Below are 26,422 nucleotides of genomic sequence, written 5' to 3' on the forward strand. Positions count from 1 at the left end.
GATGTTTGAATCAACTAATCGATGCACGAGAATATTTGTATTCATAGTGTATTCATAGTGTTTTCATAGGCAAATGTTTGTTTTCGTCAGTTGGTTGATTCATATAGTGACGAAACACTAATAATATATATATACTTATGAACATTTGTTCAGTTTCTATACATGAATATACAGCCTTTTCTCTCTCCAACTATTCTAGAATGAATTATAGTATTGCCTGGAATGAAAGCGAATATATTTGACCTACTTGTGGAAAAAAACATTTAATCGTCATAAAGGACTCACTTGTACTTTAAACTAGGTTTGTGTCAACATATGTTGATATGGTAACTCCGAAGACCACTGGAAGATTCTGTGATAGGGGATTTCGGTCAAAGTTTTTGTACAGGACAATTTTAGTGATTAGTAAATAAGGATAAGTATATTGGTTGTATATACATGTAATTTCCATCCCATTACTTTTAATCTCTGTGTGAAGTTATTAGTCAATATTTACTGACATCGCAATTCCCATGGCCATTGCACTATCCATCGGTAGAATTTGTAGTATGGCAATAAACCAAAAGTTAGATTGAATGTGTTTTCAAGGGAATAATTACAACGAATTATAACCTAAAAGTAAAACATAAAAAATATTTATCAGTTTTCTCTATCTCCAATTTGCTTTTTCTTACATTCACGGTTGTACACGAATATTTACCTGAATCACACCGATTGATATTTATTGATTGACGACCTATGTTAAATGAGGTCATTGCCTCTCTGTATTGAAACAACTCCCCTTGGCCATTGTACAATCTGCTGGATCTGGTGTTACTGAACATGTCCTTCTTTATATAAATGTGTATTATACAATAGTGAGCAGGCAAACATTGACGGCTCAATTATCGTTACACATACCGTAGGTCTGATGTATCTGTAGCGGTCATCTGCGGATATTATTGTAAAAGATCAAAAACTGGACATCCTCGCACTGTTGACCAATATCTTTTTTGCGTATATCGGCAATCGCCTCAAAAACAAGAGGGCCAATATCGCTCAAATGACATTCTGTAAAGGCAAAATAAACGCCAGTAATGTTATATATAGTGATATGAGCGTAGGTCCTCAAGTTTATACAAAATAGTTTATCTTTTAGTCAAATATGCTACAGACCTTCATATTAAGAAAATAAAGCTAAATGTCGATTTAAAAACCCAACACAGTTGAATTTAAATTTTTTGGGCACTGACTGAAAATTGTACACTGTGAAGTGGGGTTTTTTTTCTTCACTTCCCCCTTCACTCAAAAGCACATCTTTTAACCACTTAAGATAAAACACATGAAATATAACGGTAGTAATAGGTCAGGTAACACTGATTTATAGCTCTATACCATGATATACCAAAGGAACCAGCGTTATCAGGACTACCGCACGTACTCCAGAGCTAACGGGAACACATCGAGCTCGTCAGATCGTCAGAACAATGGACTGTGTCTGTTTTGGACTTTGACAGGCTCCTCTATGGGTTTTTCTGGACTTGTTCCGAACATAATAAAATGGACTTGTGATACTGATTGACGAGGTAAATATGTGTGACAAATATACCAGAAAGCCTTTGCCGAGAAAAACTAGATATATTAAAAATGCTTTGCCGAGAAATATAACAAAATTACTCTCCTTATATTAATATAACACTTTCTATACAAATTTTCTGAAACTACTCTATACTTTTGTACAGTTTTGTATAATTTACATACATATTTGTTATTAGGGAGAGAACTTACGTCGACATTGCCTATTGCTCATATCCTTTTCAATTTATTTGAAATTGAAATATAATTAAAGTGACCAGCCAAACTTTTTGTGAATATGTATGTCTTGTTATAGAAATCACATGATTTGCCGAGAAAAAATAAATCCTAATATAAGTACTTTTATAGCAAAATAACTATCCTTACATTATTATTATATCCAGCTTTGTCATAACGTGGAATATCTTCTATGTCAATTTTCTGAAACTAAACTATACTGTTAAACGATTGAAACATATTCTTCCACTTCATTTGTATATTGTTACCAGGGTGAGAACTTACATAGACATTGCCTTTTGTTTAATCCCTTTTCAATTTATTCGAAATGAAATTTTGTTGAAATTGAAATATAATTACAGTGACCAGCCGAACTCTGTGTCAATATGTATATCTTGTTGTACAAAATAAAGTGGTTGATTATAGGATGCACAGTAGCACGTAAACCGTTATTCATAAACAGGTCAAAATAGATGTTCAGTGAATGTTTTATAAAGCAGATATAATTCAAGTTATCAGTCTTTGCCAAGCAATTACGAAACACATAAGCTAAAAGTCAAAAGAATGATACAATATAATCCAATTTTGTTGTATTGACAGGTAGAATGTTGCATTATTTAATGAATTCCATTTTGTTTGATAAACACTTTGGACATGCCAATGAAAACTAAAATAATGTCATGTGAACAATATAAAACGTTACAGTATATATCGTTTGTAATACTAACAATCGCCTGGTAATATGTAGTGCTTTCTGAGTTATCCGAACAAATAAAGTTAGACCACAGGTAAAAAGAAAATCAATAATACACTTCCGCCTTCTTAAAGATTGAAATAGTTATTTAGTATGTATGGAGAAAAGTACTACGCACCTTTAAAAAATAAAGATAACAGAAAGTTGATATAAAGTGCACACAGGTACATCCTGCAGGGTAAGTTACACGGTGGCCATATGTCTCACAGGAAAAGACATAACAACATGTAAGATTTGGTGGTCTGTGGGTCACTTGGATATCATACAGGAGACTCTGTAGGTATGTATCGTAATGTGAAGTTACTAAAAACTGCCAGAGTAAGATAACAGCATTATTCAAAAGTTACCAACACCTGTTTTATAAACATCCCACAGGAAGGCTAATAGTGGCCTCGTCGATACCAATATCCAGTGTACGTGTACGCACTGTGAGTATTATAACAAGTTTAAAATAGTATTTCTTTATAAGCTGTAGTTGGGCAATTGACATTGAGTCGGTATTTTGTCTCTGGGTACTTTGTTTTCATCCCAACCTTGTACGTCTGTATATGATCTAGACTGTTACGTTCATTTATCATTGTCGGTTTTGTCTATCTTTTCTGTTTAGGTCCAAAAACATGTCTGAGGCTTCCAGACCGACGAGACATATGTTAAAAGCGGCCGACGATGGCGACATAGACGACTACAACAAATGGGTAGGTCGAGGGGCTGACGTCATGGGGACAGAAAAGAAAGGACAGAACGTTCTACACTTCCTGGTCAAACAGGGAAAGTTCCGGATGCTGAAACAAGTTCTCAACAGTCAACCGGAAGTCCGCCATCTTGTAAACAAAGTTGACAACAAAGGATGGTCGGCATTGCATCTGTGTTGTATACAACATCCCGTAGAACTTCGGACATTGGAATCGCTAATGACTGCTGGAGGTGACCCGTACCTGGAGAATACGTGTGGAAACTGTAAAGATCTCGTGGACCACGACGCCAAGGAGTTTCTACACTGGAGGAAGCGACATCATAATGGTAAGACCATACTAACAAGATTAGCGTTTCTGGTTACCTTAAAAACCCTACAGAATCAGTGCATACACAAATCATTTTTAACAGCCAATCCTCAAGCAAAGTAATACAAATTAAGAAAGACAAACAGGATTTTGTAATAAAAATAGATTTTTTAAAAGCGTTAGGGATATATTGAAAGTTTAAACGACTGCTCTAGGAATCATTCATATTATCAATTAGTTTAGTCTTGAAGAACTAAGAATTATGGCAAAAAACAAATATATTTTTGAAAGTCTACCCACCTACTTTTCGATAGGTAATCAGGTAAAACATATATGGAGAGATTATTCTTGTTCTTGAATAGTACGAACAGTATCACCATTGTAGGATTACCACTGGACATCAAAACCCTTCCAAATGAATACATTATGGAATACATTAATAAGTTTGGTCATCTGGACGACGATTTCACCATAATGTATGACAAGGTATTAGAGACAGGAAATGCAGAAACAACCGACATCCTGTATATTATACTGGGTCCACAAGGCGTGGGGAAGACGACTTTAGCTCGAGGTGTGATGGAGGTCAAGGTCAGGGACAAAGGACCAACTCCAACGAAAGGTATAGACATATACACAAGAAGGATCACGGTTGATTTAGAAGATTGGAGCAGGACAGATAACGGGGACCAATCAGAAGTGACCACATGTCAACAGGAGTTCGTGGATAACGTCCTTAAGAGGATGCGTGGTAAGATTACTGGTAGTTTATTTTTATCGTGATATTAGAAAAGGTCAAGTTTTATGGAGCAAGATCATGAGATTAACGTGGATGCTCATGAAATAATAAACTTGGTAAAACCAAGAGCTTACTCGTGGTAAATATTTCTCAAGGAAAAATTTTGGAAATAAATAAAAATCAGATGATGTCAAATCAGAATAATAAGGCAATGCTCAGCCATAGTTGTTAATGGCAGCCATGTTTTTCGAGGCGCTAAATTTTAATAACTCCACATCCCTTATTCGTCTAAAAATATATGTTTTCACTCTCCGTTTTCAATGAAATTTGGTCTGAACAATTCGTTTTACGGATTTATGGCATGCATGGAAATTAAAAATAGCAGATTACACTTTGTACATAACCCTGGTATGTGTACAAAATGTGTTCTGCCATCATTCACTGATTTGTCACCGGTTTTAGCCGTGGGAGATTTCCTTGGCAACCCCTAGGGTATGACATATTTTTAGGTTGTTATCTCATCTTTTTCTTTTGTATATGGGTGAAAAAGAATCATTTCCTACCTATGAGGGTGTGACAACAAAATCACAACACTCGGGGGAATTCCTGAATAACCAAATATACGTTCATGAATTATCCCTACTTCAAAGTAAATCATAATTGAAATGCAAGTGATAATTTGAATTTCCCGCTTCATCCATTTAACCCCAACAGCCAAGTTCAATGTGATCAAAAATAATCTTTAAAAAAAAATTGAAAAGTTAACAAAACTTCAATGTTTTAATAGCTATTCAGTTTACTTTCAATTATCCAGACATTTTAAAGACATTTTTATAAGTTTCATAACCAACCTGGTTCATTCATTTACAATGTCAATTTTCCCGCGCAGACTAACATGGTATTAGTAAACAAGACTCACATCCATTTATGTAGATATTACTACACCAAGTCTAGGCTGCATTTATTGGCTCATAATGCAGATTACGATCATTATTAGATTAATGGGAGTCGCTGTGGCAAAATTTATATATATGATAATATGTGTACCTTTGGTATGTTCTCCGATGGGAATGTTAGACATGCTTCAGATAGATAGAACTCTGAATAGGTAAGAATTGCACTATTGCAAAGGGACGCAACATGAATATACCGCAGCTTCCCAAAACTACCAGACAGTCACACAGGGGCCCTCAAAAGACCTTAGCTGTTAATAGGACTTTAATTCTAGGAATCATTTCTAAACTTAACAAACCAGTATTTCTTTCTTACTTAGACCAAAGACCTTCTATAAATCAAACAGGGCTGATGCGGCAGCTGTCTTTAAAGATTCGCCCTGACAAGGATGGCTCGAAACAAAGTAAGTGTATATTACAATCGAACGTTTAATTTTGCATTTAGTAATTGCTAGACCTAGACAGAAAAGACTACAGTCAATAAATGGGGGATTTTTTTTCCAGTTTTGTACGTTTTTATTTCAAATAAGGAAATGAAAAGAACGTAATGTGGGATGGGGGTTATTTTCGGTAAATTTACAAATTATCTTTTTTTTTTATTTTTTTATTTTTTTTTTCATTCTCGTCTCATTATCTCATCAAAATAATGAGTTTCCTTAAATGTAAATTCACATTTTTTTCCCAGAAACAGTAAGTCAGTGCATTGAGAAATAAAGAAATCCTATGTAAACTTATAGAGTTTTCCCCTCCTTCCAGAAACTGGATGTCCAAGTGAAAAAGCCAATGTAACAATATTTGATTTTTCCGGAGATAACGTGTACGAAGGTATCCAACATTTGTTTATGACGAGTAACGCTGTGTACGTCCTAGTGTTCTCGTTAGAACTCTATCCGAGGATGGACGAGATGTTAGGTAAGATATTATTTACCAGTTACTGCTGTTATGTTAACATTTTATTTTGAAATATTGTTTGAAATACCAAATAATTACATTGTCTTCCCTGATCATTTTTGTAACGTCAAACTTATTTTACAAATCGTAGCATTATCCCAAATTAAACATTTCACTTTCGAATTTTTAAAAACACTAATCAGAAATATTTTCTCGTGAATATAAATTCAAGGTAAAAAAAGAAATAGAAATAAACAAAAGGATGAAAATGAAAAAGAAAAAAACCCGATTAGCATGAAAAGAAATTCCAAAGCGTTTTATAGACGTCATCACTGCAGTTGTAAAACAATTGCCACTTGTTGTTTTTCTGCCTCACGTTAGATGGTGTGTTTGAGCGACTACAGTATATCTCTCTGTACAAGAATGGACAACATCCAAGTGTCATACTTGTAGGAACCCACCTGGATAAAGTTCCGGAGTCGGTAAATATCGAAATAGTTTGTTCTTTATGAAAGGCTACATATATCAGCATTATCTGTGACGTGCAATATATACCGGTATAAGTCTATATTATTTGTTTTGCTCAAAATAGCCTTTTACGATTTATGCTAATTCATAAACTAAATGCGTGAAAATCAATGCTAAGATTCATGTTAAAAATGGTTAAGATAGATTTAGCTAATCCAAACAGATTTGTTTTTGCAATAAGATATATAACCCTGGTAACTTTATTATTGCACTTGTTTGTTTTAGTCTAGAAATCACAGAACAATATCCGAGGAGGTAGAACAAACCATATTTAAACACGATGAAGTAGCAGCATTTGCAAAAGACCACGTAAAAGAAATTTTCCTCATAAATGGCATGGACGTTACAAAAGAGCGAGAAGAATTTTGGCATGCAACCGTGAGAGCAGCTACTGAAACTCATCAACTGCGATATGAATTTCCTGCACGATGGCTAGCACTTGAACGGGAACTGCTGCGCTACAGACTGAATGGTCACAAAGTGATGACGTTTGGTAATCTGTGTACAATTGCTAAGGAACTGGAGGTCCCTATACTGGAAGAAGGACAAGTGCTTGTTTTTCTCAGGTGTGACCTTGATAGGTGTGACCTTGATAATTCTCACTTTGACATGTTTGACCTTGATGACATCCTCGATACTCCAGGTCCAGGGGTTACTCTCACTGTCGTCATATCCAGCCCTAGACTATGTTATAGCAGAAATGAATGTTCTATGTGCAACAACATGTATATAGAAATATGTGAAGAGAAGTTTGATCATTTGATGTACATTCACAGTAAATCGGTTGATTGAATAATGACACAGTGAATTGCTTTGAAGTTGTACAACTCTCCATTGTATTTCTAAGAAACGTCACGGTATATTTGTGCATGGTCAGGTCTTTTTGTCCTGAAATGTATTTAATTTTACGATGGCATAGTGAGAATATAATGAAGTAACCCTAGAGTATTGAGGATGGTGTATTGGTATCAGTATTCGGTTCTTCATTCTAATTTCTATATAAGAACACTACGGTATACAAAACAGTTGATGAATGAACTATACACCACATATCATTGGCAAAATGATCAAAGTCCCCTTCTGGCAAGTTTTGATACACTAAAAAGTAAAATATACAAGAAATCTGTCCTGCTTTCTTTTTCCATGTAATTTTTTCCCTATCGAAAGTATGCAAATGATACCCAATGAACTTTCTAAATCACGCGAACAGTGTTATCAATATGTTATAATGTTGTCATGAATTCTATTATTTACTAAAATCTTCAATATTTCAGGTTCATGCATCAGAAGAAATCTTTACTGATCTGCACAAACCCGTTGTCATTGACACCAGACGATCCCATAGTCCTCGATACAAAATGGCTGGCCAACCGTTTAGTTGAGCTCTTGTCAGTCAAACAACCTTTGATATCGCCGGTATTTGTAGAAAGTTTCTTGGAATCTGACACAAAAACAGAAACACCAAAAAGGAAGAGTTTAATGACTGTTATATCCCAGCTATCTCTGATCGCAGAACCTCTTCCAGAAAAGACGAGCAACGAGGCTGGTCATTGTATTCTGTCGTGCATGCTTCCACCAGTAAACGACGAACTGATTACATCGCTACTAACTCAAGGCAGCCAGAGATCAACTTTGTGTTTCTTTTCAAATCAACAGTTTATACCTGCTACGATGCGGGACAGGCTATTGGCCATATGCATCAACAGATTTGAAGTTGTATCCGATCACGCCTCTCAGGAGAGACTCTTGTATCGTGATAACGGATGTTTTAAAATAAACCCCGGTGTTAATCTTTTAATAAAGTGCAGCAAATCTAGGATCAAACTGACACTGTTCTCTAGTTCCGATTGTCAACTGTATCCTGGGATTGGTGGTGTCGTCAGGGAAACCGTATCAACACTGTTTGACGACCATAACCAATATCACTATCGTCTTTTGTATGATGATAACTCTTGTGATGTCTTATTAACAGAGGCTGGGGCTATCAAATCTACCACACTTCAACTTCCACATGAATACAAAGCAATCATATCCAAGGATAGGGCGATCTGGTTCGGCCGAAACTCACAGGTAACTACCCAATGCTCCTAAACACAAAACAGGGTTATCCAAAGATATCATACCTGAATACCGTGTAGCCGGTAATTTTTGGCGTAATCGCGCGAAATTTCTTTCTCAAAATGATTGGTAATATATAAATCATGTGCTCGCTAAAATTTTTTTTTGTCGTTTTAAATCAAAATTCTTTTAACCGTTAAATTATATAACTATAAGATAAATCACAACATATGTATACTTTATGAGCTTCTTCATACCACATACAAATACATATGTGGCAATCACAGATACGGGACTGTGCTGAGTGGGTCTTGGACCCGTGCTTTTCATGAAGGACTCATTAGAATTTGATAATTAGTTTCCTATTTAATTCTACAGAATGGTTACTCTGTCATCGTTCACATAATGTATTATCACCCATAAAAGTAGAGAAAGTATCTGTCAGTTGTGATACAGTAGTTCTTTAACCTCATTATTACTATACATGATAGTATGTACTACATTATACACATATTATATATATAATTTTTTTTTTTCTTTTTGCAGAAAATTCATATTCCCGTTAAAGGTATGTTATTTTCGTTTATCACATGGATCATTGAAATGGCACCAAATCATGCGTTGAAGTTCGCTCTATTGTCAATTCTCTCGGCAGTTATTGGTACAGCAATACGTTTGATTATATAAATCTTTTGAATGGTAGGATTGCGGAAGTATTCGGGGCGAACGGTTTGCTTATTTCGCAAAGAAATCGACGCGGAGACTTGTCAATAGTTGACATGTGAAGAGTTACACAATATCATCCCCAAAACTCCAGGGGTCCCGATCACATATGATCTCTATACCCCTGGACTATCTCATAGTACATCCTCGATACTCCAGGGGTCCCGATCACATATGATCTCTATACCCCTGGACTATGTCATAGTACATCCTCGATACTCCAGGGGTCCCGATCACATATGATCTCTATACCCCTGGACTATCTCATAGTACATCCTCGATACTCCAGGGGTCCCGATCACATATGATCTCTATACCCCTGGACTATCTCATAGTACATCCTCGATACTCCAGGGGTCCCGATCACATATGATCTCTATACCCCTGGACTATCTCATAGTACATCCTCGATACTCCAGGGGTCCCGATCACATATGATCTCTATACCCCTGGACTATCTCATAGTACATCCTCGATACTCCAGGGGTCCCGATCACATATGATCTCTATACCCCTGGACTATGTCATTGTACATCCTCGATACTTCTTGGGGTCCTGATCACATATGATCTCTATACCCCTGGACTATCTCATAGTACATCCTCGATACTCCAGGGGTCCCGATCACATATGATCTCTATACCCCTGGACTATCTCATAGTACATCCTCGATACTCCAGGGGTCCCGATCACATATGATCTCTATACCCCTGGACTATCTCATAGTACATCCTCTCTGGTAAAATTGAAGGCAGCTCAGGGGAACAAATCTGAACCATTTACAGATCTGCAAACATTCTTCTTTAAAGACTACAGAGAGAGAACGACGCCCAACTTCAAAGTCACTGTGTAATGTTCAACGCTCTGTTGATGTACATAATAGGACTAAATTACCTTTTCTGTTCTGTTGCCTTTAGTTTTAATTTTATATCACTTTCGGTCTCTACACCCCTGGAGTGTCGTGGGTGCACAAGTCCATATCAACGTTTACAAAACTTACAATTTTGCTTACATAAGGGTTGACAAGAGTATTTAGCCCTAAAGTTACGAACCTGTCTGGACAACAACTATCGAAAATAATGCCTTCAGAAAACTATTTTCAATTTAAATAATAATTTATCTTAATGTAGATTTCCATATACATTATGATGTAGGCTACATACTTCCACACTGATATGTAATATGTCCTTATTTTCTTAAACAAAGACATAAATACAAATATAAATACATAAATCGTCTAAAGACAACATGATCAATTTGTCTTCTTGAACTTTAAGAGTATAGCACTTTGAAAAATATTAATGATACAGCAACTTTTACAAGATAGAAAATACAAAAACTAAACAAAAAGGAAACATTATCAAAAATGGTATACAGTGTTTAGAATCAAAAGACGCTGATCTCCCCCTCATGACTGCCAACAAAGGACGCGAAACCAGATCTTAAAGACTTTTGTCCAATAGCGCAGCGAAATGACGAAAGACTTTCTTCTTCATTTCATATTCTTCTGTCAATTCCGCTTTAAAATCAATATAGTTAATTAATCTATCATGCTCATCAATCGTTGTTATTCATTTTATCGGGTAACTGTTGAAAACCAACAGATATATTAAACTCAATTTGTAAATATATCATTGTGTCAATTTCTCAAAGGTTTCAGTTTGGATCCTCAGCACGATCACAAGCTTACTCCAAAACGGCTGAGTCACGTAGCTAAACACATCGGGAATAGCTATGTCCTGGTCTTTGCCTTCCTTGGATTAGACAATGCTGTCGTTGGACAGGTAACAACTCTACGTATTTCTCTAAAACATATTTAATTTTACATATTAAGGTGAACAACAATGTATGGTATTACGTCTTTACCTATTCAGAGTTCACCCCCTTTGTTGATCATCATTTTTTTCTGAGCGGAATTCATGTCGTTTTTTCCCTAAAAAATATGACGTTACACTTACCAAACACATGACGGCACAATCAATACCTGCCCGAAAGATCAGAAAAGTCTGCCGTACGCAAATACAGAATAAGAACTCCTGAATATATATTTCTACCCATGACAATTAAAACGATTATTAATCTGATAGAAATTAAAAATGATTTTGTGATATATTTATTGTATGTGTTTGAAAAAAACAGCATGGAATTCATTTAATCATTTTTAAATCTTGAGAATAAATGTATAAAACAGGCAAGATGGCGGCACCGACATCTTGACTTTCGCTCACAACTGACGAAGGTACTCCTCCGTTGGCGAGCAACACAGAAACATGCAGCTTCTCTTGAGAAACTTGTTGAGGCGATGAAGATCAACAATGTTCCATTCGCGGATCTGCTTCAAGATCCTGTTTGGGCGGCTGAGACGGTAGACGCGGAAACTAATGATCTGGGTAAGTCGAGGATTTCGTTGTGGATTTATACTAGTCTTGGTTCAAACTTAACGTCACATTACAATATCTTTTCACTAGATAAAAGTGGTTTGCAATTATCTTCATTTATCTACAGATTCTGTGATTCCGGATATTGATCTGTCCAGTTCCCCTACTACTGATGACCTAGCAGTTATCGCCGGAGTTGTTGGCTCCATTGTTCTTGTCTTCTTCCTGGAACTAGACGTCGACTACCACGACATCAAAAAGGCCATGGAACTCCACCAAAGTCAGAGTGTGGAAACCCTGTCGAAGTATCTTCTGGAAATCTGGGGACAGAGGTCAGGAAGTAAAGCTACATTCTATCGTGTTGTCCGTGCCATGGTAGAAACCAATCTGGATACGTCGAAGCTGAAAAACCTCAATCCACGTATTAGTCAGTGTTGATATACATGTATACACTTGGCCATAAGTTAGGGAGCACTCCTATTTTTTTAAAGGACCCGATTTTGTTAGTTATTCAAAAGCACAAAAAGACAGAATTTCACATGAATATGCATTAATAATGATTTCATTATCGAAAGAAATGCATATACAAAACCTGGATGTGTGACTTGGATTTAAAAGCATGCTCTAAAAAGGCATTTTCAAAACACTGGAAAAAGTTTCAATTCGTTGGTGTTTTTTTCACAAAACCACACCATGTAATTTCATATTTCTTAACTTGGCCCAACGTAAAACTCATCAACAAGTTTTTATAACCATACAATTGTCAATATGTTGTGTAGCCTTCGCGATTCCGGTATTGTTCTCGGACCCTTCGTCTGCTGCCATGGACCAGACGTCGAAGTTGATTTTAAGGGAATCGCTGTCATTCTTGTATCAAGGCAGCTCGAAATCTGCAATATTTCAGCCTGCTCAATAGGGTTCATGTCTGGTAATATTGCAGGCCATGGAATCGTTCCTATTGGCTCTTTCTGAAGATACTCCTGTACTAGGCGGGCCCTGTACGGTGTGACATTTTCGTCCATCAGGGTGGGACGATCTGCTAACGTTTGGGCATCGAAATGAGGAACGATTAAGGGCTGCAGAATATGATCACGGTACCTTTGCGCATTCACAGTGTCATCGAGGACATGTAAGTGTAGCATTTTCAGTTCAAAGAAAAACATTCCCAAAACGTAACAACGCCGCCTCGTATGTTGTCGTGCCCAGGTTGTGATTCTGGTTGTAAGCTGTATTTCTCGATCTCCAAACACGAACCTTCCGTCGGTGGAAGTCAAAAACGGCTTTCGACACTCCTACGGATCCTTCGCAAAGAGCTTATTTAGCTACTTGTCTGTAAGACATTTCACCTTGTACCATGCCTGTTTCTTGCCATCTTTTAGCATTCGTTATTTTTCGACGAGTCATCATCAAAACATCAGCAACAGATGCCACAAACTCCGTCAAAACACGTGCAAATGCATCTGTACGCAGCCAGCCCCGACTTTTTATTGGGTTTTTTTTTTGTAGGTAGTAGGTTCCCCTATTCAGAGCGTAAAATCGTAGAGTACGTTTGTTACTGGATAGTCAGTGATCCATAAAATTCAACAAACATCAGTGACAATTTTAACAACTCTTAGCATTCAATCTCATCATTGTCGTAGGTACGCGAAAAATCGATATGTTGGCTTTTCGCGGTTGTCCAAAAGATCAACCATAGCGATGACAGGTACATAGCACGAGAAAAAGCATTACGCGTGTGTTACTTTCTTTTATTAGTTTTTATTTATTTGTCAATTATATGACTTTTTATATTCATTTCTAATTATTTAGGCTACTAATAACAATACTTGGACAATCGTCCTCCTCCATTTCCTCGGATAATTTTCAATATGGTACTTTTTATAATAGCATGTTTCCCCGAAAAGAAAACATAGATTATATTGACCTATTTTAGAAACATTTTTACCGTCATGAAAGACTGACCTGAACTTGACCGTGAATTTCGGTCGGGCTATACATTTTTGTGCCGATAACTAATATCGATAACTTATTACTCGGGTGTTTCTGTGTGTCAATGTCTCCCTGTCATATTAAGGTCAGTGTGTAAACATTTAATGAACCCCCATGACCATTGTAATATCGGCAGAAACTGTCATCTATGGAAAAAGATCGAAGCTTGAATGTGTTTTCAAGGGTACAATTTCAACAAACGAATTTCCAGCTAAAATTATATATGACCACGTATCTGTTATTGTTTCATTTTTCTCTACATCTCCTCTCTCAATGTCCGGTTACATCATTCTTAGTTACATGTACATACGATTACGTATCTTGCTGACACAGAGGGATACAACGTATTCAATGACGTGCGACCTATTTTAAATGGTCATTGCCAACACCTATTCCTTTGACCACTAACATGGCCATTGTACAATCTGTACAATCTGTGACAGTAGTTCTACTCCAGTGTTTATTTAGATTTATCAAAAGGACATAGGGATGATATGTAAATCATTTCCATGTGACGTATGAGTAGACAAGGTAGGAGAAAGCACACAGACATTACAATTATCGTTTACTGATACTGAACGTATACCACGATTATTTCTTTTGTTTTGTGCATTTTTTCTCGTTAACTTGTTTTGTAACAACATTACTTTAGCTAGAGCTTTTAATCCAAGTGTGCAACTTGTCTGTGAACTTAAACTGTATATTTTACTCCTTGCTTCATTATCATATATAAGTTACAAGTATATACCACAACGTTAATATAATACCAGTGTTCATTATTAATGCGATAACGCTATATGACTGTCTTTTCATCAAATAATTCTCTCTGAAATACGTTTTTATGTAACAATATATAAATGTTTGTCGCCGTTAAAGCTCCTATGGGCTAATGTCCTTTGTATCTGATATGCTACTCTAAATACCAAGAGACCAAGAGGACCTGTATCGCTCACCTGGTGTGTTATGCCAAATAATAATGAATACAAGATCATTGTTTCTTTCCTCAAGGATTTAACAGATTTACCTCTATTTTTTATATTCAATTAACGTCCTATACAGTCAGTGTCATGTATGGACGGCCTACCATGTATATTATGTTGCGTGTATGAACTAATTACGCGGTGTGTGATTTGGGAGACTGGTATATTCCTTTTGTCTTCTTGTATAGTAGAACTCTAGCCCTTTCTGTGCTATATCACTGAAGCATGCTGCCGAAGACACCATCAACACATCCCAACCGGTCACATTATATTGACAACAGGCCAACCTGCCTCCCTACTACCTGTACGCTGAGCGCTATAATATAAGTAGGAGCAGAAACTCTATGTACCACTTTTATAGTCTTTGGCGTGTCTTGGCTAGGGGCAGAACCTAGAGCCTTCTTCAAAGAGGCGAACGCTCAACAGAAGTCCAAAAGATCAACCATAGCGATGACAGGTACATAGCACGAGAAAAAGCATTACGCGTGTGTTACTTTCTTTTATTAGTTTTTATTTATTTGTCAATTATATGACTTTTTATATTTATTTCTAATTATTTAGGCTACTAATAAAAATACTTTGACAATCGTCCTCCTCCATTTCCTCGGATAATTTTCAATATGATACTTTTTTATAATAGCATGTTTCCCCGAAAAGAAAACATAGATTATATTGACCTATTTTAGAAACATTTTTACCGTCATGAAAGACTGACCTGAACTTGACAGTGAATTTCGGTCGGACCATACATTTTTGTGCCGATAACAAATATCGATAACTTATTACTCGGGTGTTTCTGTGTGTCAATGTCTCCCTGTCATATTACGGTCAGTGTGTAAACATTTAATGAACTCCCATGACCATTGTAATATCGGCAGAAACTGTCATCTATGGAAAAAGATCGAAGCTTGAATGTGTTTTCAAGGGTACAATTTCAACAAACGAATTTCCAGCTAAAATTAGATATGACCACGTATCTGTTATTGTTTCATTTTTCTCTACATCTCCTCTCTCAATGTCCGGTTACATAATTCTTAGTTACATGTACATACGATTACGTATCTTGCTGACACAGAGGGATACAATGTATTCAATGACGTGCGACCAATTTTAAATGGTCATTGCCAACACCTATTCCTATGACTACTCTCATGGCCATTGTACAATCTGTACAATCTGTGACAGTAGTTCTACTCCAGTGTTTATTTAGATTTATCAAAAGGACATAGGGATGATATGTAAATCATTTCCATGTGACGTATGAGTAGACAAGGTAGGAGAAAGCAAACACAGACATTACAATTATCGTTTACTGATACTGAACGTGTACCACGATTATTTCTTTTGTTTTGTGCATTTTTTCTCGTTAACTTGTTTTGTAACAACATTACTTTAGCTAGAGCTTTTAATCCAAGTTTGCAACTTGTCTGTGAACTTAAACTGTATATTTTACTCCTTGCTTCATTATCATATATAAGTTACAAGTATATACCACAACGTTAATATAATACCAGTGTTCATTATTAATGCGATAACGCTATATGACTGTCTTTTCATCAAATAATTCTCTCTGAAATACGTTTTTATGTAACAATATATAAATGTTTGTCGCCGTTAAAGCTCCTATGGGCTAATGTCCTTTGTATCTGATATGCTACTCTAAATACCAAGAGACCAAGAGGACCTGTATCGCTCACCTGGTGTGTTATGCCAAATAATACGGAATACAGGATCATTGTTTCTTTCCTCAAGGATTTAACAGATTTACCTCTATTTTTTATATTCAATTAACGTCCTATACAGTCAGTGTCATGTATGGACGGCCTACCATGTATATTATGTGTTGCGTGTATGAACTAATTACGCGGTGTGTGATTTGGGAGACTGGTTTATTCCTTTTGTCTTCTTGTATAGTAGAACTCTAGCCCTTTCTGTGCTATATCACTGAAGCATGCTGCCGAAGACACCATCAACACATCCCAACCGGTCACATTATATTGACAACAGGCCAACCTGCCTCCCTACTACCTGTACGCTGAGCGCTATAATATAAGTAGGAGCAGAAACTCTATGTACCACTTTTATAGTCTTTGGCGTGTCTTGGCTAGGGGCAGAACCTAGAGCCTTCTTCAAAGAGGCGAACGCTCAACAGAAGGCCAAAAGTGAGGCGGTGTCAAGGGAGACGTTGGGAAGTTCTAAATTTAGTCACCTTTTACGATCATGCAATTTGCCTTGCAGAAAGGGCGTTGGAACTGTACCTCTAATTTTCCTTTTGGGTCCCACTACTCCTTGTCCAGGGGGTCAGAGCCAATGTTTAAACTAACCCTGTTCCCAGAAGATGTTTTTAGTCAAATCATCGTACTGTATTGTGGTAAATGCAACGTTTATCAGCTGTTAGAGTCAGAAGGTGAGCTACCAGGTCCCGATTTCTCGAAACAACTTTTAAAAAAACTTACTTAAGTCATAAATTGCCATATAAGTTACATAAGGAGAAAAACTTAAGTTTTAACTAAGTCTGTACTTTTGTTTCGAGAAATCAAGGCCATGTATTGTTTCCTGACTCTCTATATAAATGTAAATGAAGTAATATACAGTTGTTGACTAGGATTGAGGGCAACAGATGATTTGCTGGACCCGAAGACAAACTCTTAACCGAGGGCAAGTTTGTGTGAGGGTCCAACAAATTATCTGTTGCCCGAAAACCCAGTCGATAACTGTTTTGTTATACCCATTGACTCAAAACAATGCATTGACGTCACGAATTGTTGGTGTGACGTCACATTGTCCAACAGCACATTTTAGCAGTCAATTTTAACAGTTTTTTTAGACTGCTCGACGGAACATTTCATTTATTGGCATTTTTGTTAATAGAGTTTATATAGAAACGATTGTATAGGGGTACAACAATTTAGCCTATTGACCGGTCAATACATGTAGTTTGCAATTGATTGTTGACCGGGGCGGAACGTTTGCATGCGTTTTATTGTTGACGTCATAATTAATTGTTGACGTCAAAAACACCGGCACGCCGGATCGACCTGAAAAAACTGGTTTTCTTTCGGCGAAAGTCTTTCTTACCAGAAGCTCAATGATAAGTTTAAGATTGCGGTTCAGGTAACAAAACAGTTGTTTCATGCCTTATCAGTTATCAGTCATAATTCTTTCCTCTCGGTTTTGGGACCAACCCTATAAACTGTTTCCTTCGGCCTCTGGCCTTAGTAAACAGTTCATCGGGTTGGTCTCAACACTTCGGGAAACGAGTTTTGACCGTTAACTGAAAAGGCATGAAACAACTGTATAATGTTAAGGTACTTTTCATATAACACGTGATTTTACGGTCCATATTGTCCTTAACTTCATAGTGCTTTCCTATGAAAAAATATAATTTAAAAGATTTCATAATACTGAATGAATTGAACCTGGGCCAAGACGTCAACTATTGAAGCTGTTCTAAGTGCAAATATTACAACCGTTCTTACCAACTTTCAGCTTAATTACAGTTGTTGATATCCTCGAAACGCCAGGGGTTCACTTACGATCTCTACACCCCTTGACTATCTCATAGTTAAACTGAAGGCAGCTCAGAGGGAAAAATCTGAACCAATCACAGGCCAGCAAAAATTTCCTTTGAAGACTACAGAGAGAGCGACGCCTAATATATCAAAGCCACACAATCAACCTCAGTGTACCGTTATATGGCTCTTTTTGATATGCATCAAAGGACTAAATTACCTGTTCTGTTGCCTCCAGTTTTACTATGAGCTAGTCCAGGGGTGTAGAGATCGTAAATGATCGGAACCCGTGGAGTATCAAGGTTAAGTTGTGGATGATAAATAAATAACTGAAGTTTAAGAATATTTTTTAATAGCTGTTATCATTTTTCTTGTTTTTTCGGCAAATCTTATTGGACGTCGGTACCCCACGTGACTCCCTATAAAACAATGATCGACTGATAAAATTTGATTGAAAATAGTTGATTGACCGATCTGTATCAAAACGTCGAAGTCATTTAAGCATTATAACATTGCTAATTTAATTGCATCGACCTTGTCAAAACGCTATAATTGTACATGTATATTACTTAGAAAATCAGATGGACACACAAAAAAAACCCAAACATGTTCATGTTTTTACAGCTTTTTAATGATAACATAATACAAATCGTGTAGCATTCAAACGTATAGAACGCCTGTATACATACTTTTGCATAATAACAGATAATATAGTCAGGTAATGCAGAGTATTTCATAGAACAGTCCCCATACCTATACACTGTCATACAACTTACCTACGTAATTAAAATCAGGATCATGTAGACTTAACCTGTCCAATACTGGTTAATTATCTTAGCAAATTCTGTATGAACTCATTCACCCCTGAAAATTCATAATGGACTATTCCAAGATTTGAAGCAGAAGAGTTCAAATGTATTTTTAGGGGGTGAATGATATAAATTTTATGGTAAATATGGCAAGGCTATATGGTGTTCATGTCTCATCAAGTGACCACGGTATTCTTATTGGACAAAAATTTAGCTTTCATAATAAGGGAAAACTAAGAGTGGACAGTCAAAATATAATTTTTAGGTATATGGCAAAATGATGAATTAATAAATGAATTTGCCAGGTTCAAAAGACAAAAAGAATTCCGCAAAAAATAAAAATGAAATTTGCTTTCATAAAGCCAAAAATGGGGAAATTAGGTTAAGTGTCGGAATTTAAAAGAAAAACTTAAGGTATATGGCAAGCACCGAGTTTATAGAGATTTATCAGGTTCATTTGTACTGATAAATATGATATGATACAAGGAATTCTACTGAAAAAGAAGACATTTGTGATTACTTTACAAAGTTGAATAAGATTTGCTTTCACAAAGTTGAAGGAGGAATAACCAATTACTTTTACATTAATATAACGAGATGAGTCATGACGATTTTGTGAAGTTTCACAATATTATTTGATTAGGAAAAATAACATCCTCCTGCACCAGAGATGGCCATTTTCTACAACAGAGGGGACAAACATAACAAAAGCTGAAATACAATCTTATCTAAAATCCACATAGAGCACTAAGAGTCGTATGATTAGTAAAGTTAAAAACAGCTTGATATTCTTATTTCTTATATAAGGTAAGCACTAAATTTTTCAGTAGACATTGTTAGTACAATATTCTATTTCAAAAATTAGTATTGGCACTGAATATTGGCTGTATTTGATGTGGCCTTCACTCACTGTGTATATAAAGTCTATAATGTCAGTCTCACGACCGCTCAGCAAATCCACATTCCATTAAAACCTCCTCCACACAAACGTCCACGTTTTCGTCTGACGTGTCGACAAGGGAAAGGGAGACAACTTTATTCTGGTTGACCTCCCTCACCAGCCCTACAAGGTTTTTGCCTTCAGTCAGTGCCTTCATCTTGTAAATGGCTCCCTCCGTCCAGAATCCAGTCTTTTTGGGCGGACGGATTGCTGTAACACATAAAACAACACGTTTACTACATAACTATATATTATTTATATATATATCTAGACTTCAAATATTGATATTTCCACAATTTTTAAATTTTCCATTCCTAATGCATAGCTCGAAAGTTTTAGATGTTTTGTGAAAATGGACTCTGGGTCTACTTGTGTAAAACTTTTGAAGACCACGACTTTCCCAATCCATTTTCAATAGACCATTGATAGCTTTTTTATAAATCCAAGTGGATCATGGGTCCAGTTCCATTGATATTCTGTTAATTCTTAACTTCTGTAATGCTATCTTATGGAGAATTTTATAAAATTCGGAGTTAACTTATTAAGTGTAAGTGTAGAGGATCATTAATGAAACTGGGTGCTAACTGATTTCTTGAAATAAATATTGTATACTTTAGTCCAAACTTAAGTCCCCTTATTATTTACGATAACCAAGTAAAGTATTTTGCCTAGTTTGTTATTGGTATTCGTTTGTTTGTTTCTGGAAATTTGGGTCCCACCTCCTAAAACTAGGTATTTAATTTGAAATCTCAAAGTTTCACTTGGCAGCTGTTTGTTACCAGGTAGTCACCTTTCGTAAACATCAGTAATACTTACCATCAAGTTTTGCCTTGAAAGCCTGGAAGGGAAGCGACCAGAATTTTAGTGGAAGAGGTCGAAGTTCACTGGTATCAACAACGTTGAATTCCCCGAGGTCGGGGTAGTAAACAGAAAATAGTTCTGGACCGACGGCCTGTCGTGTGACGGTACGGTACCAACAATCGTCTTGTTGTCCAGCGTATAGATGACCTAACTTCACTTCCTCTTCGGTCAGGGTCTGAAATGATGTTAAACATGATTATGATATACTGTGGGATATAACAGTGGTGGGAAAGAGTAGCAATATTCATTTTCTGTATAATTCCAATATATACTTCCCTCCTACGTCAGGATCTGAAATAATGTTCAACAAAATCATAAAATACCCAATGACTATAAATATTTGTATTTCTATATTATTATATTCCTCTACCAGTGTTAAATTTAATTGTCAATTGTGTCCTCTACCAGTGTTAAATTTAATTGCCAATTGTGTCAAAAAAAAGTGATCTGATTATTCAAGTGTTCATTATACAAAGGTGGTCACTATGGCAGGTTTTACTGTATGTAAAGAATTGGGAACACTGTTCTGATGAAGAACAATAATTGAATCAGAGTCTATAATTAGAGTCCAGATGACAACTTGTTGGATCAATCCTTACACTAACAAATTGTTGCCTTTCACTCCAGGTGTTCACAATGCCATTTGCCAACTTGATCGGTTATTCATATATGAGTGTCAGTACAGAAATTTACCTTTTCTGATTTTGTCTGTAACATGTAGTCATTCAGCTCCTGGTGCAATCTTTGTACGTCTGACATGTTGTCAAAAGGTGTTATCTGAAAAAACACCCATCATTTAAACAGTGAAAAGAGCTACTACATTGTATGTATAATTAAGAGCAACCGAAACAAAATACAGCAAACAATTACTGATTTGTATCTCGGTTAATCTATCTTTTAATCTGACCAACTTTTTCTAGATGTACCTACACAACTTTCACAACGCTATGTCTAAAATATTTTTGTTTAATGTTATGACAAATGTTTAGGATATTCTTTACAATTTAGTTATCTATCTCTTTTCATACCATAACAACACCCCATTGTGTTATCAACCTGTCCTAACTTTTAAAACAAAATTAGGCATTTCATTATATTCTGCAGAAAAAGATAATTGATTCATTCATTTAATTCCTGAAAGAGACTCAACCATAAAATGTGATTAAATTAAAGTACAATTAAAACAAATTACTGAATAGATGAATTAATTATCAACTCAAGCATTAAAAGTGAAGCATAAGTGAACAAAACAAGCAAAGCTAAAGCAGTACAGGATTCAACAATATTTTATATGATATGTTCTGTGATGGATGTCGGGGAATAAGCCTGTTGCAAAGGAATAAGCAGCAAATAATGTTTAAGGCCAAACATAAAATTATCTGTGCTTCATGTTGTATTTCTTTACAACCTGATTTTCTTTATATTGTATGTTTTCTATTTCTCTAGTGTTCATTCTGATAATGAAACATGTAATTCTATTCATGAATTTTTAATGTATTTATCTTTAATTTTCATTTAATGAGATATAAATTGTATACACAAATGTCAAATTTCTATTTCTTTACTTCTAAATTCTAGTAAATCCTTTTTGTTTCTTATTTTTTAAACTACAGTGTACAGTGGACCCTCGATAATCCGGACACCTTGGTTCCCAGCCTAAACCGTCCGGATTACGAGTTTTCCGGACTGCTGAATTTCGTGTTCTTAGTCAATTAAATTGTCACGTACGAGTTACTCCCCTTGACCTTGTAATCGATGATAGGCTTTTATGTAATATACGTGTATTATAATTAATACTTTGTTTGTTATGGTTTATAGGTATTCTTATATCATTACGTTAAGAATAATAAATAAACGTATTTCTTTTTCAAAATACGAAACATAAAGCCATCGTTAATTGTGTACTATGTATGCATATAACTACGTAATCAATCTATTCATGATCTGCTGTTATTGTCTATCATTTTACTTTATTTTCCATAAAGAAACACAAAAATTGTATAAGTTGGCCTTACATTTTTTCAGTTCAACATGTACATTTTCTAACATAACTTGGGAAATTAAACATGATGATAGAACAGCAAGATCAAACCTCCATACATCTTAATCCTGTTATACCACTGGGAGTACAAACAAGTCAAATGTTATAGAATTATGGTGGCCAAGTGGTTCAGGTGTTAAGATAAATATATAACCATAAGCCCTCCACCTCTGGGTTGTGAGTTCACATACATCTGGCTTTTTCTGGGTTGTGAGTTCACATACATCTGGCTTTTCTCCGGACACTCCCGCTTTCCTTCACCTATAAACCTGGCATGTCGTTAAATAACTTTGGCTATTTATACGACCTTGAACTAAACAAATCTAACTTATCAGCAACCTGGATCATGTAAGGTTTAAATGGTGAAGGAAAGCCAGAGTTCATGGAAATCAATCACCGACCTAAGGTCAGTATATTGCTTTACTCCTTGTAACTCAGAGGTTTCAATGGATTAGGCTTGTGGTATATTGCTGAAACACATCAACAATTCGTCAAGGTGGTTTTTGTTTTGTATTTTACTCTATTGGACAATACATCTTTAAATTGAATTTCCTGAAAATTTTAGAAAATGATTGGCAAATTTAGTTTGGAATAATTTCAAGTCGGAAACTGAAATGCATGGAGATGTTGATACTGTTACCAGTTACTCACACACGAGCCTGACAGGGGCAGTTGGTATGAAAACACTACCTGTATATACAGAGTAAGCTAGGCTATAAATACTGCATAAGGTACTATAGTCACTAAATATACAGAGTAAGCTAGACTATAATCACTACACAAAGTACTATAGTCACTAGATATACAGAGTAAGTTAGACTATAATCACTACACAAAGTACTATAGTCACGATATAAGAGTAAGTTAGACTATAATCACTACACAAAGTACTAGTCACTAGATATATACAGAGTAAGTTAGACTATAATCCTACACAAGATAGTCACAGATAAAGTATAGATTATCCTCACAAGATCACTATATACAGAGTAAGTTAGACTATAATCACTACACAAAGTACTAGTCACTAGATATACAGAGTAAGCTAGACTATAATCACTACACAAAGTACTAGTCACTAGATATACAGAGTAAGTTAGACTATAATCACTACACAAAGTACTAGTCACTAGATATACAGAGTAAGTTAGACTATAATCACTACACAAAGTACTAGTATCATGATATACAGAGTAAGTTAGACTATAATCACTACACAAAGTACTAGTCACTAGATATACAGAGTAAGTTAGACTATAATCACTACACAAAGTACATAGTCACTAGATATACAGAGTAAGTTAGACTATAATCACTACACAAAGTACTAGTCACTGGATATACAGAGTAAGTTAGACTATAATCACTACACAAAGTACTAGTCACTAGATATACAGAGTAAGTTAGACTATAATCACTACACAAAGTACTAGTCACTAGATATACAGAGTAAGTTAGACTATAATCACTACACAAAGTACTAGTCACTAGATATACAGAGTAAGTTAGACTATAATCACTACACAAAGTACTAGTCACTAGATATACAGAGTAAGTTAGACTATAATCACTACACAAAGTACTAGTCACTAGATATACAGAGTAAGTTAGACTATAATCACTACACAAAGTACTAGTCACTAGATATACAGAGTAAGTTAGACTATAATCACTACACAAAGTACTAGTCACTAGATATACAGAGTAAGTTAGACTATAATCACTACACAAAGTACTATAGTCACTAGATATACAGAGTAAGTTAGACTATAATCACTACACAAAGTACTAGTCACTAGAATATACAGAGTAAGCTAGACTATAATCACTACACAAAGTACTATAGTCACTAGATATACAGAGTAAGTTAGACTATAATCACTACACAAAGTACTAGTCACTAGATATACAGAGTAAGTTAGACTATAATCACTACACAAAGTACTAGTCACTAGATATACAGAGTAAGTTAGACTATAATCACTACACAAAGTACTATAGTCACTAGATATACAGAGTAAGTTAGACTATAATCACTACACAAAGTACTATAGTCACTAGATATACAGAGTAAGTTAGACTATAATCACTACACAAAGTACTATAGTCACTAGATATACAGAGTAAGCTAGACTATAATCACTACACAAAGTACTAGTCACTAGATATACAGAGTAAGCTAGACTATAATCACTACACAAAGTACTATAGTCACTAGATATATACAGAGTAAGTTAGACTATAATCACTACACAAAGTACTAGTCACTAGATATACAGAGTAAGTTAGACTATAATCACTACACAAAGTACTAGTCACTGGATATACAGAGTAAGTTAGACTATAATCACTACACAAAGTACTAGTCACTGGATATACAGAGTAAGTTAGACTATAATCACTACACAAAGTACTAGTCACTAGATATACAGAGTAAGTTAGACTATAATCACTACACAAAGTACTAGTCACTGGATATACAGAGTAAGTTAGACTATAATCACTACACAAAGTACTAGTCACTAGATATACAGAGTAAGTTAGACTATAATCACTACACAAAGTACTAGTCACTAGATATACAGAGTAAGTTAGACTATAATCACTACACAAAGTACTATAGTCACTAGATATACAGAGTAAGTTAGACTATAATCACTACACAAAGTACTAGTCACTAGATATACAGAGTAAGTTAGACTATAATCACTACACAAAGTACTAGTCACTAGATATACAGAGTAAGTTAGACTATAATCACTACACAAAGTACTATAGTCACTAGATATACAGAGTAAGTTAGACTATAATCACTACACAAAGTACTAGTCACTAGATATACAGAGTAAGTTAGACTATAATCACTACACAAAGTACTAGTCACTAGATATACAGAGTAAGCTAGACTATAATCACTACACAAAGTACAAGTCACTAGATATACAGAGTAAGTTAGACTATAATCACTACACAAAGTACTAGTCACTAGATATACAGAGTAAGTTAGACTATAATCACTACACAAAGTACTAGTCACTAGATATACAGAGTAAGTTAGACTATAATCACTACACAAAGTACTAGTCACTAGATATATACAGAGTAAGTTAGACTATAATCACTACACAAAGTACTAGTCACTGATATACAGAGATAAGTTAGACTATAATCACTACACAAAGTACTAGTCACTAGATATACAGAGTAAGTTAGACTATAATCACTACACAAAGTACTATAGTCACTAGATATACAGAGTAAGTTAGACTATAATCACTACACAAAGTACTAGTCACTAGATATACAGAGTAAGTTAGACTATAATCACTACACAAAGTACTAGTCACTAGATATACAGAGTAAGTTAGACTATAATCACTACACAAAGTACTAGTCACTAGATATACAGAGTAAGTTAGACTATAATCACTACACAAAGTACTAGTCACTAGATATACAGAGTAAGTTAGACTA

The 26,422-nt window shown here is 35.5% G+C and overlaps 2 protein-coding genes across 6 annotated transcripts in view; one reads left to right on the forward strand and one right to left on the reverse strand.

The window, feature by feature from the left end:
• The first annotated feature begins 1,426 nt into the window (after positions 1-1,426).
• Positions 1,427-14,668, forward strand: LOC138309342 (uncharacterized). Of its 2 annotated transcripts, none has more exons than XM_069250520.1 (12): positions 1,427-1,565; positions 3,153-3,565; positions 3,932-4,297; positions 5,559-5,642; positions 5,995-6,150; positions 6,511-6,611; positions 6,883-7,223; positions 7,932-8,727; positions 9,262-9,283; positions 11,092-11,222; positions 11,630-11,828; positions 11,944-14,668. In XM_069250520.1, exons 2-12 carry the CDS (start codon positions 3,163-3,165, stop codon positions 12,252-12,254), a joined length of 2,910 nt encoding a protein of 969 aa, XP_069106621.1. In that variant the 5' UTR covers positions 1,427-1,565; positions 3,153-3,162; the 3' UTR covers positions 12,255-14,668. The 2 variants fall into 2 exon arrangements, with proteins under 2 accessions (XP_069106621.1, XP_069106622.1); XM_069250521.1 differs by lacking the exon at positions 1,427-1,565 and adding an exon at positions 2,657-2,825.
• Positions 14,669-18,910: 4,242 nt separating this feature from the next.
• LOC138309353 (tudor domain-containing protein 7A-like) overlaps positions 18,911-26,422 on the reverse strand; it is a 59,413-nt gene continuing 51,901 nt past the window's right edge. For 3 of the 4 annotated variants that reach the window (XM_069250534.1, XM_069250535.1, XM_069250532.1), the window contains 4 exons: positions 23,600-23,638; positions 21,601-21,684; positions 20,863-21,082; positions 18,911-20,256 (listed from right to left, as the gene is read on the reverse strand). In XM_069250534.1, coding sequence (XP_069106635.1) covers positions 20,045-20,256; positions 20,863-21,082; positions 21,601-21,684; positions 23,600-23,638 — 555 coding nt within the window. In that variant the 3' untranslated portion in view covers positions 18,911-20,044. The remainder of the gene's footprint in view (positions 20,257-20,862; positions 21,083-21,600; positions 21,685-23,599; positions 23,639-26,422) is intronic. The other variant, XM_069250533.1, reaches the window with a different exon arrangement.

The sequence above is a fragment of the Argopecten irradians genome, chromosome 15 (assembly GCF_041381155.1).
Source record: "Argopecten irradians isolate NY chromosome 15, Ai_NY, whole genome shotgun sequence".
In the NCBI taxonomy this organism is placed as follows: domain Eukaryota; kingdom Metazoa; phylum Mollusca; class Bivalvia; order Pectinida; family Pectinidae; genus Argopecten; species Argopecten irradians.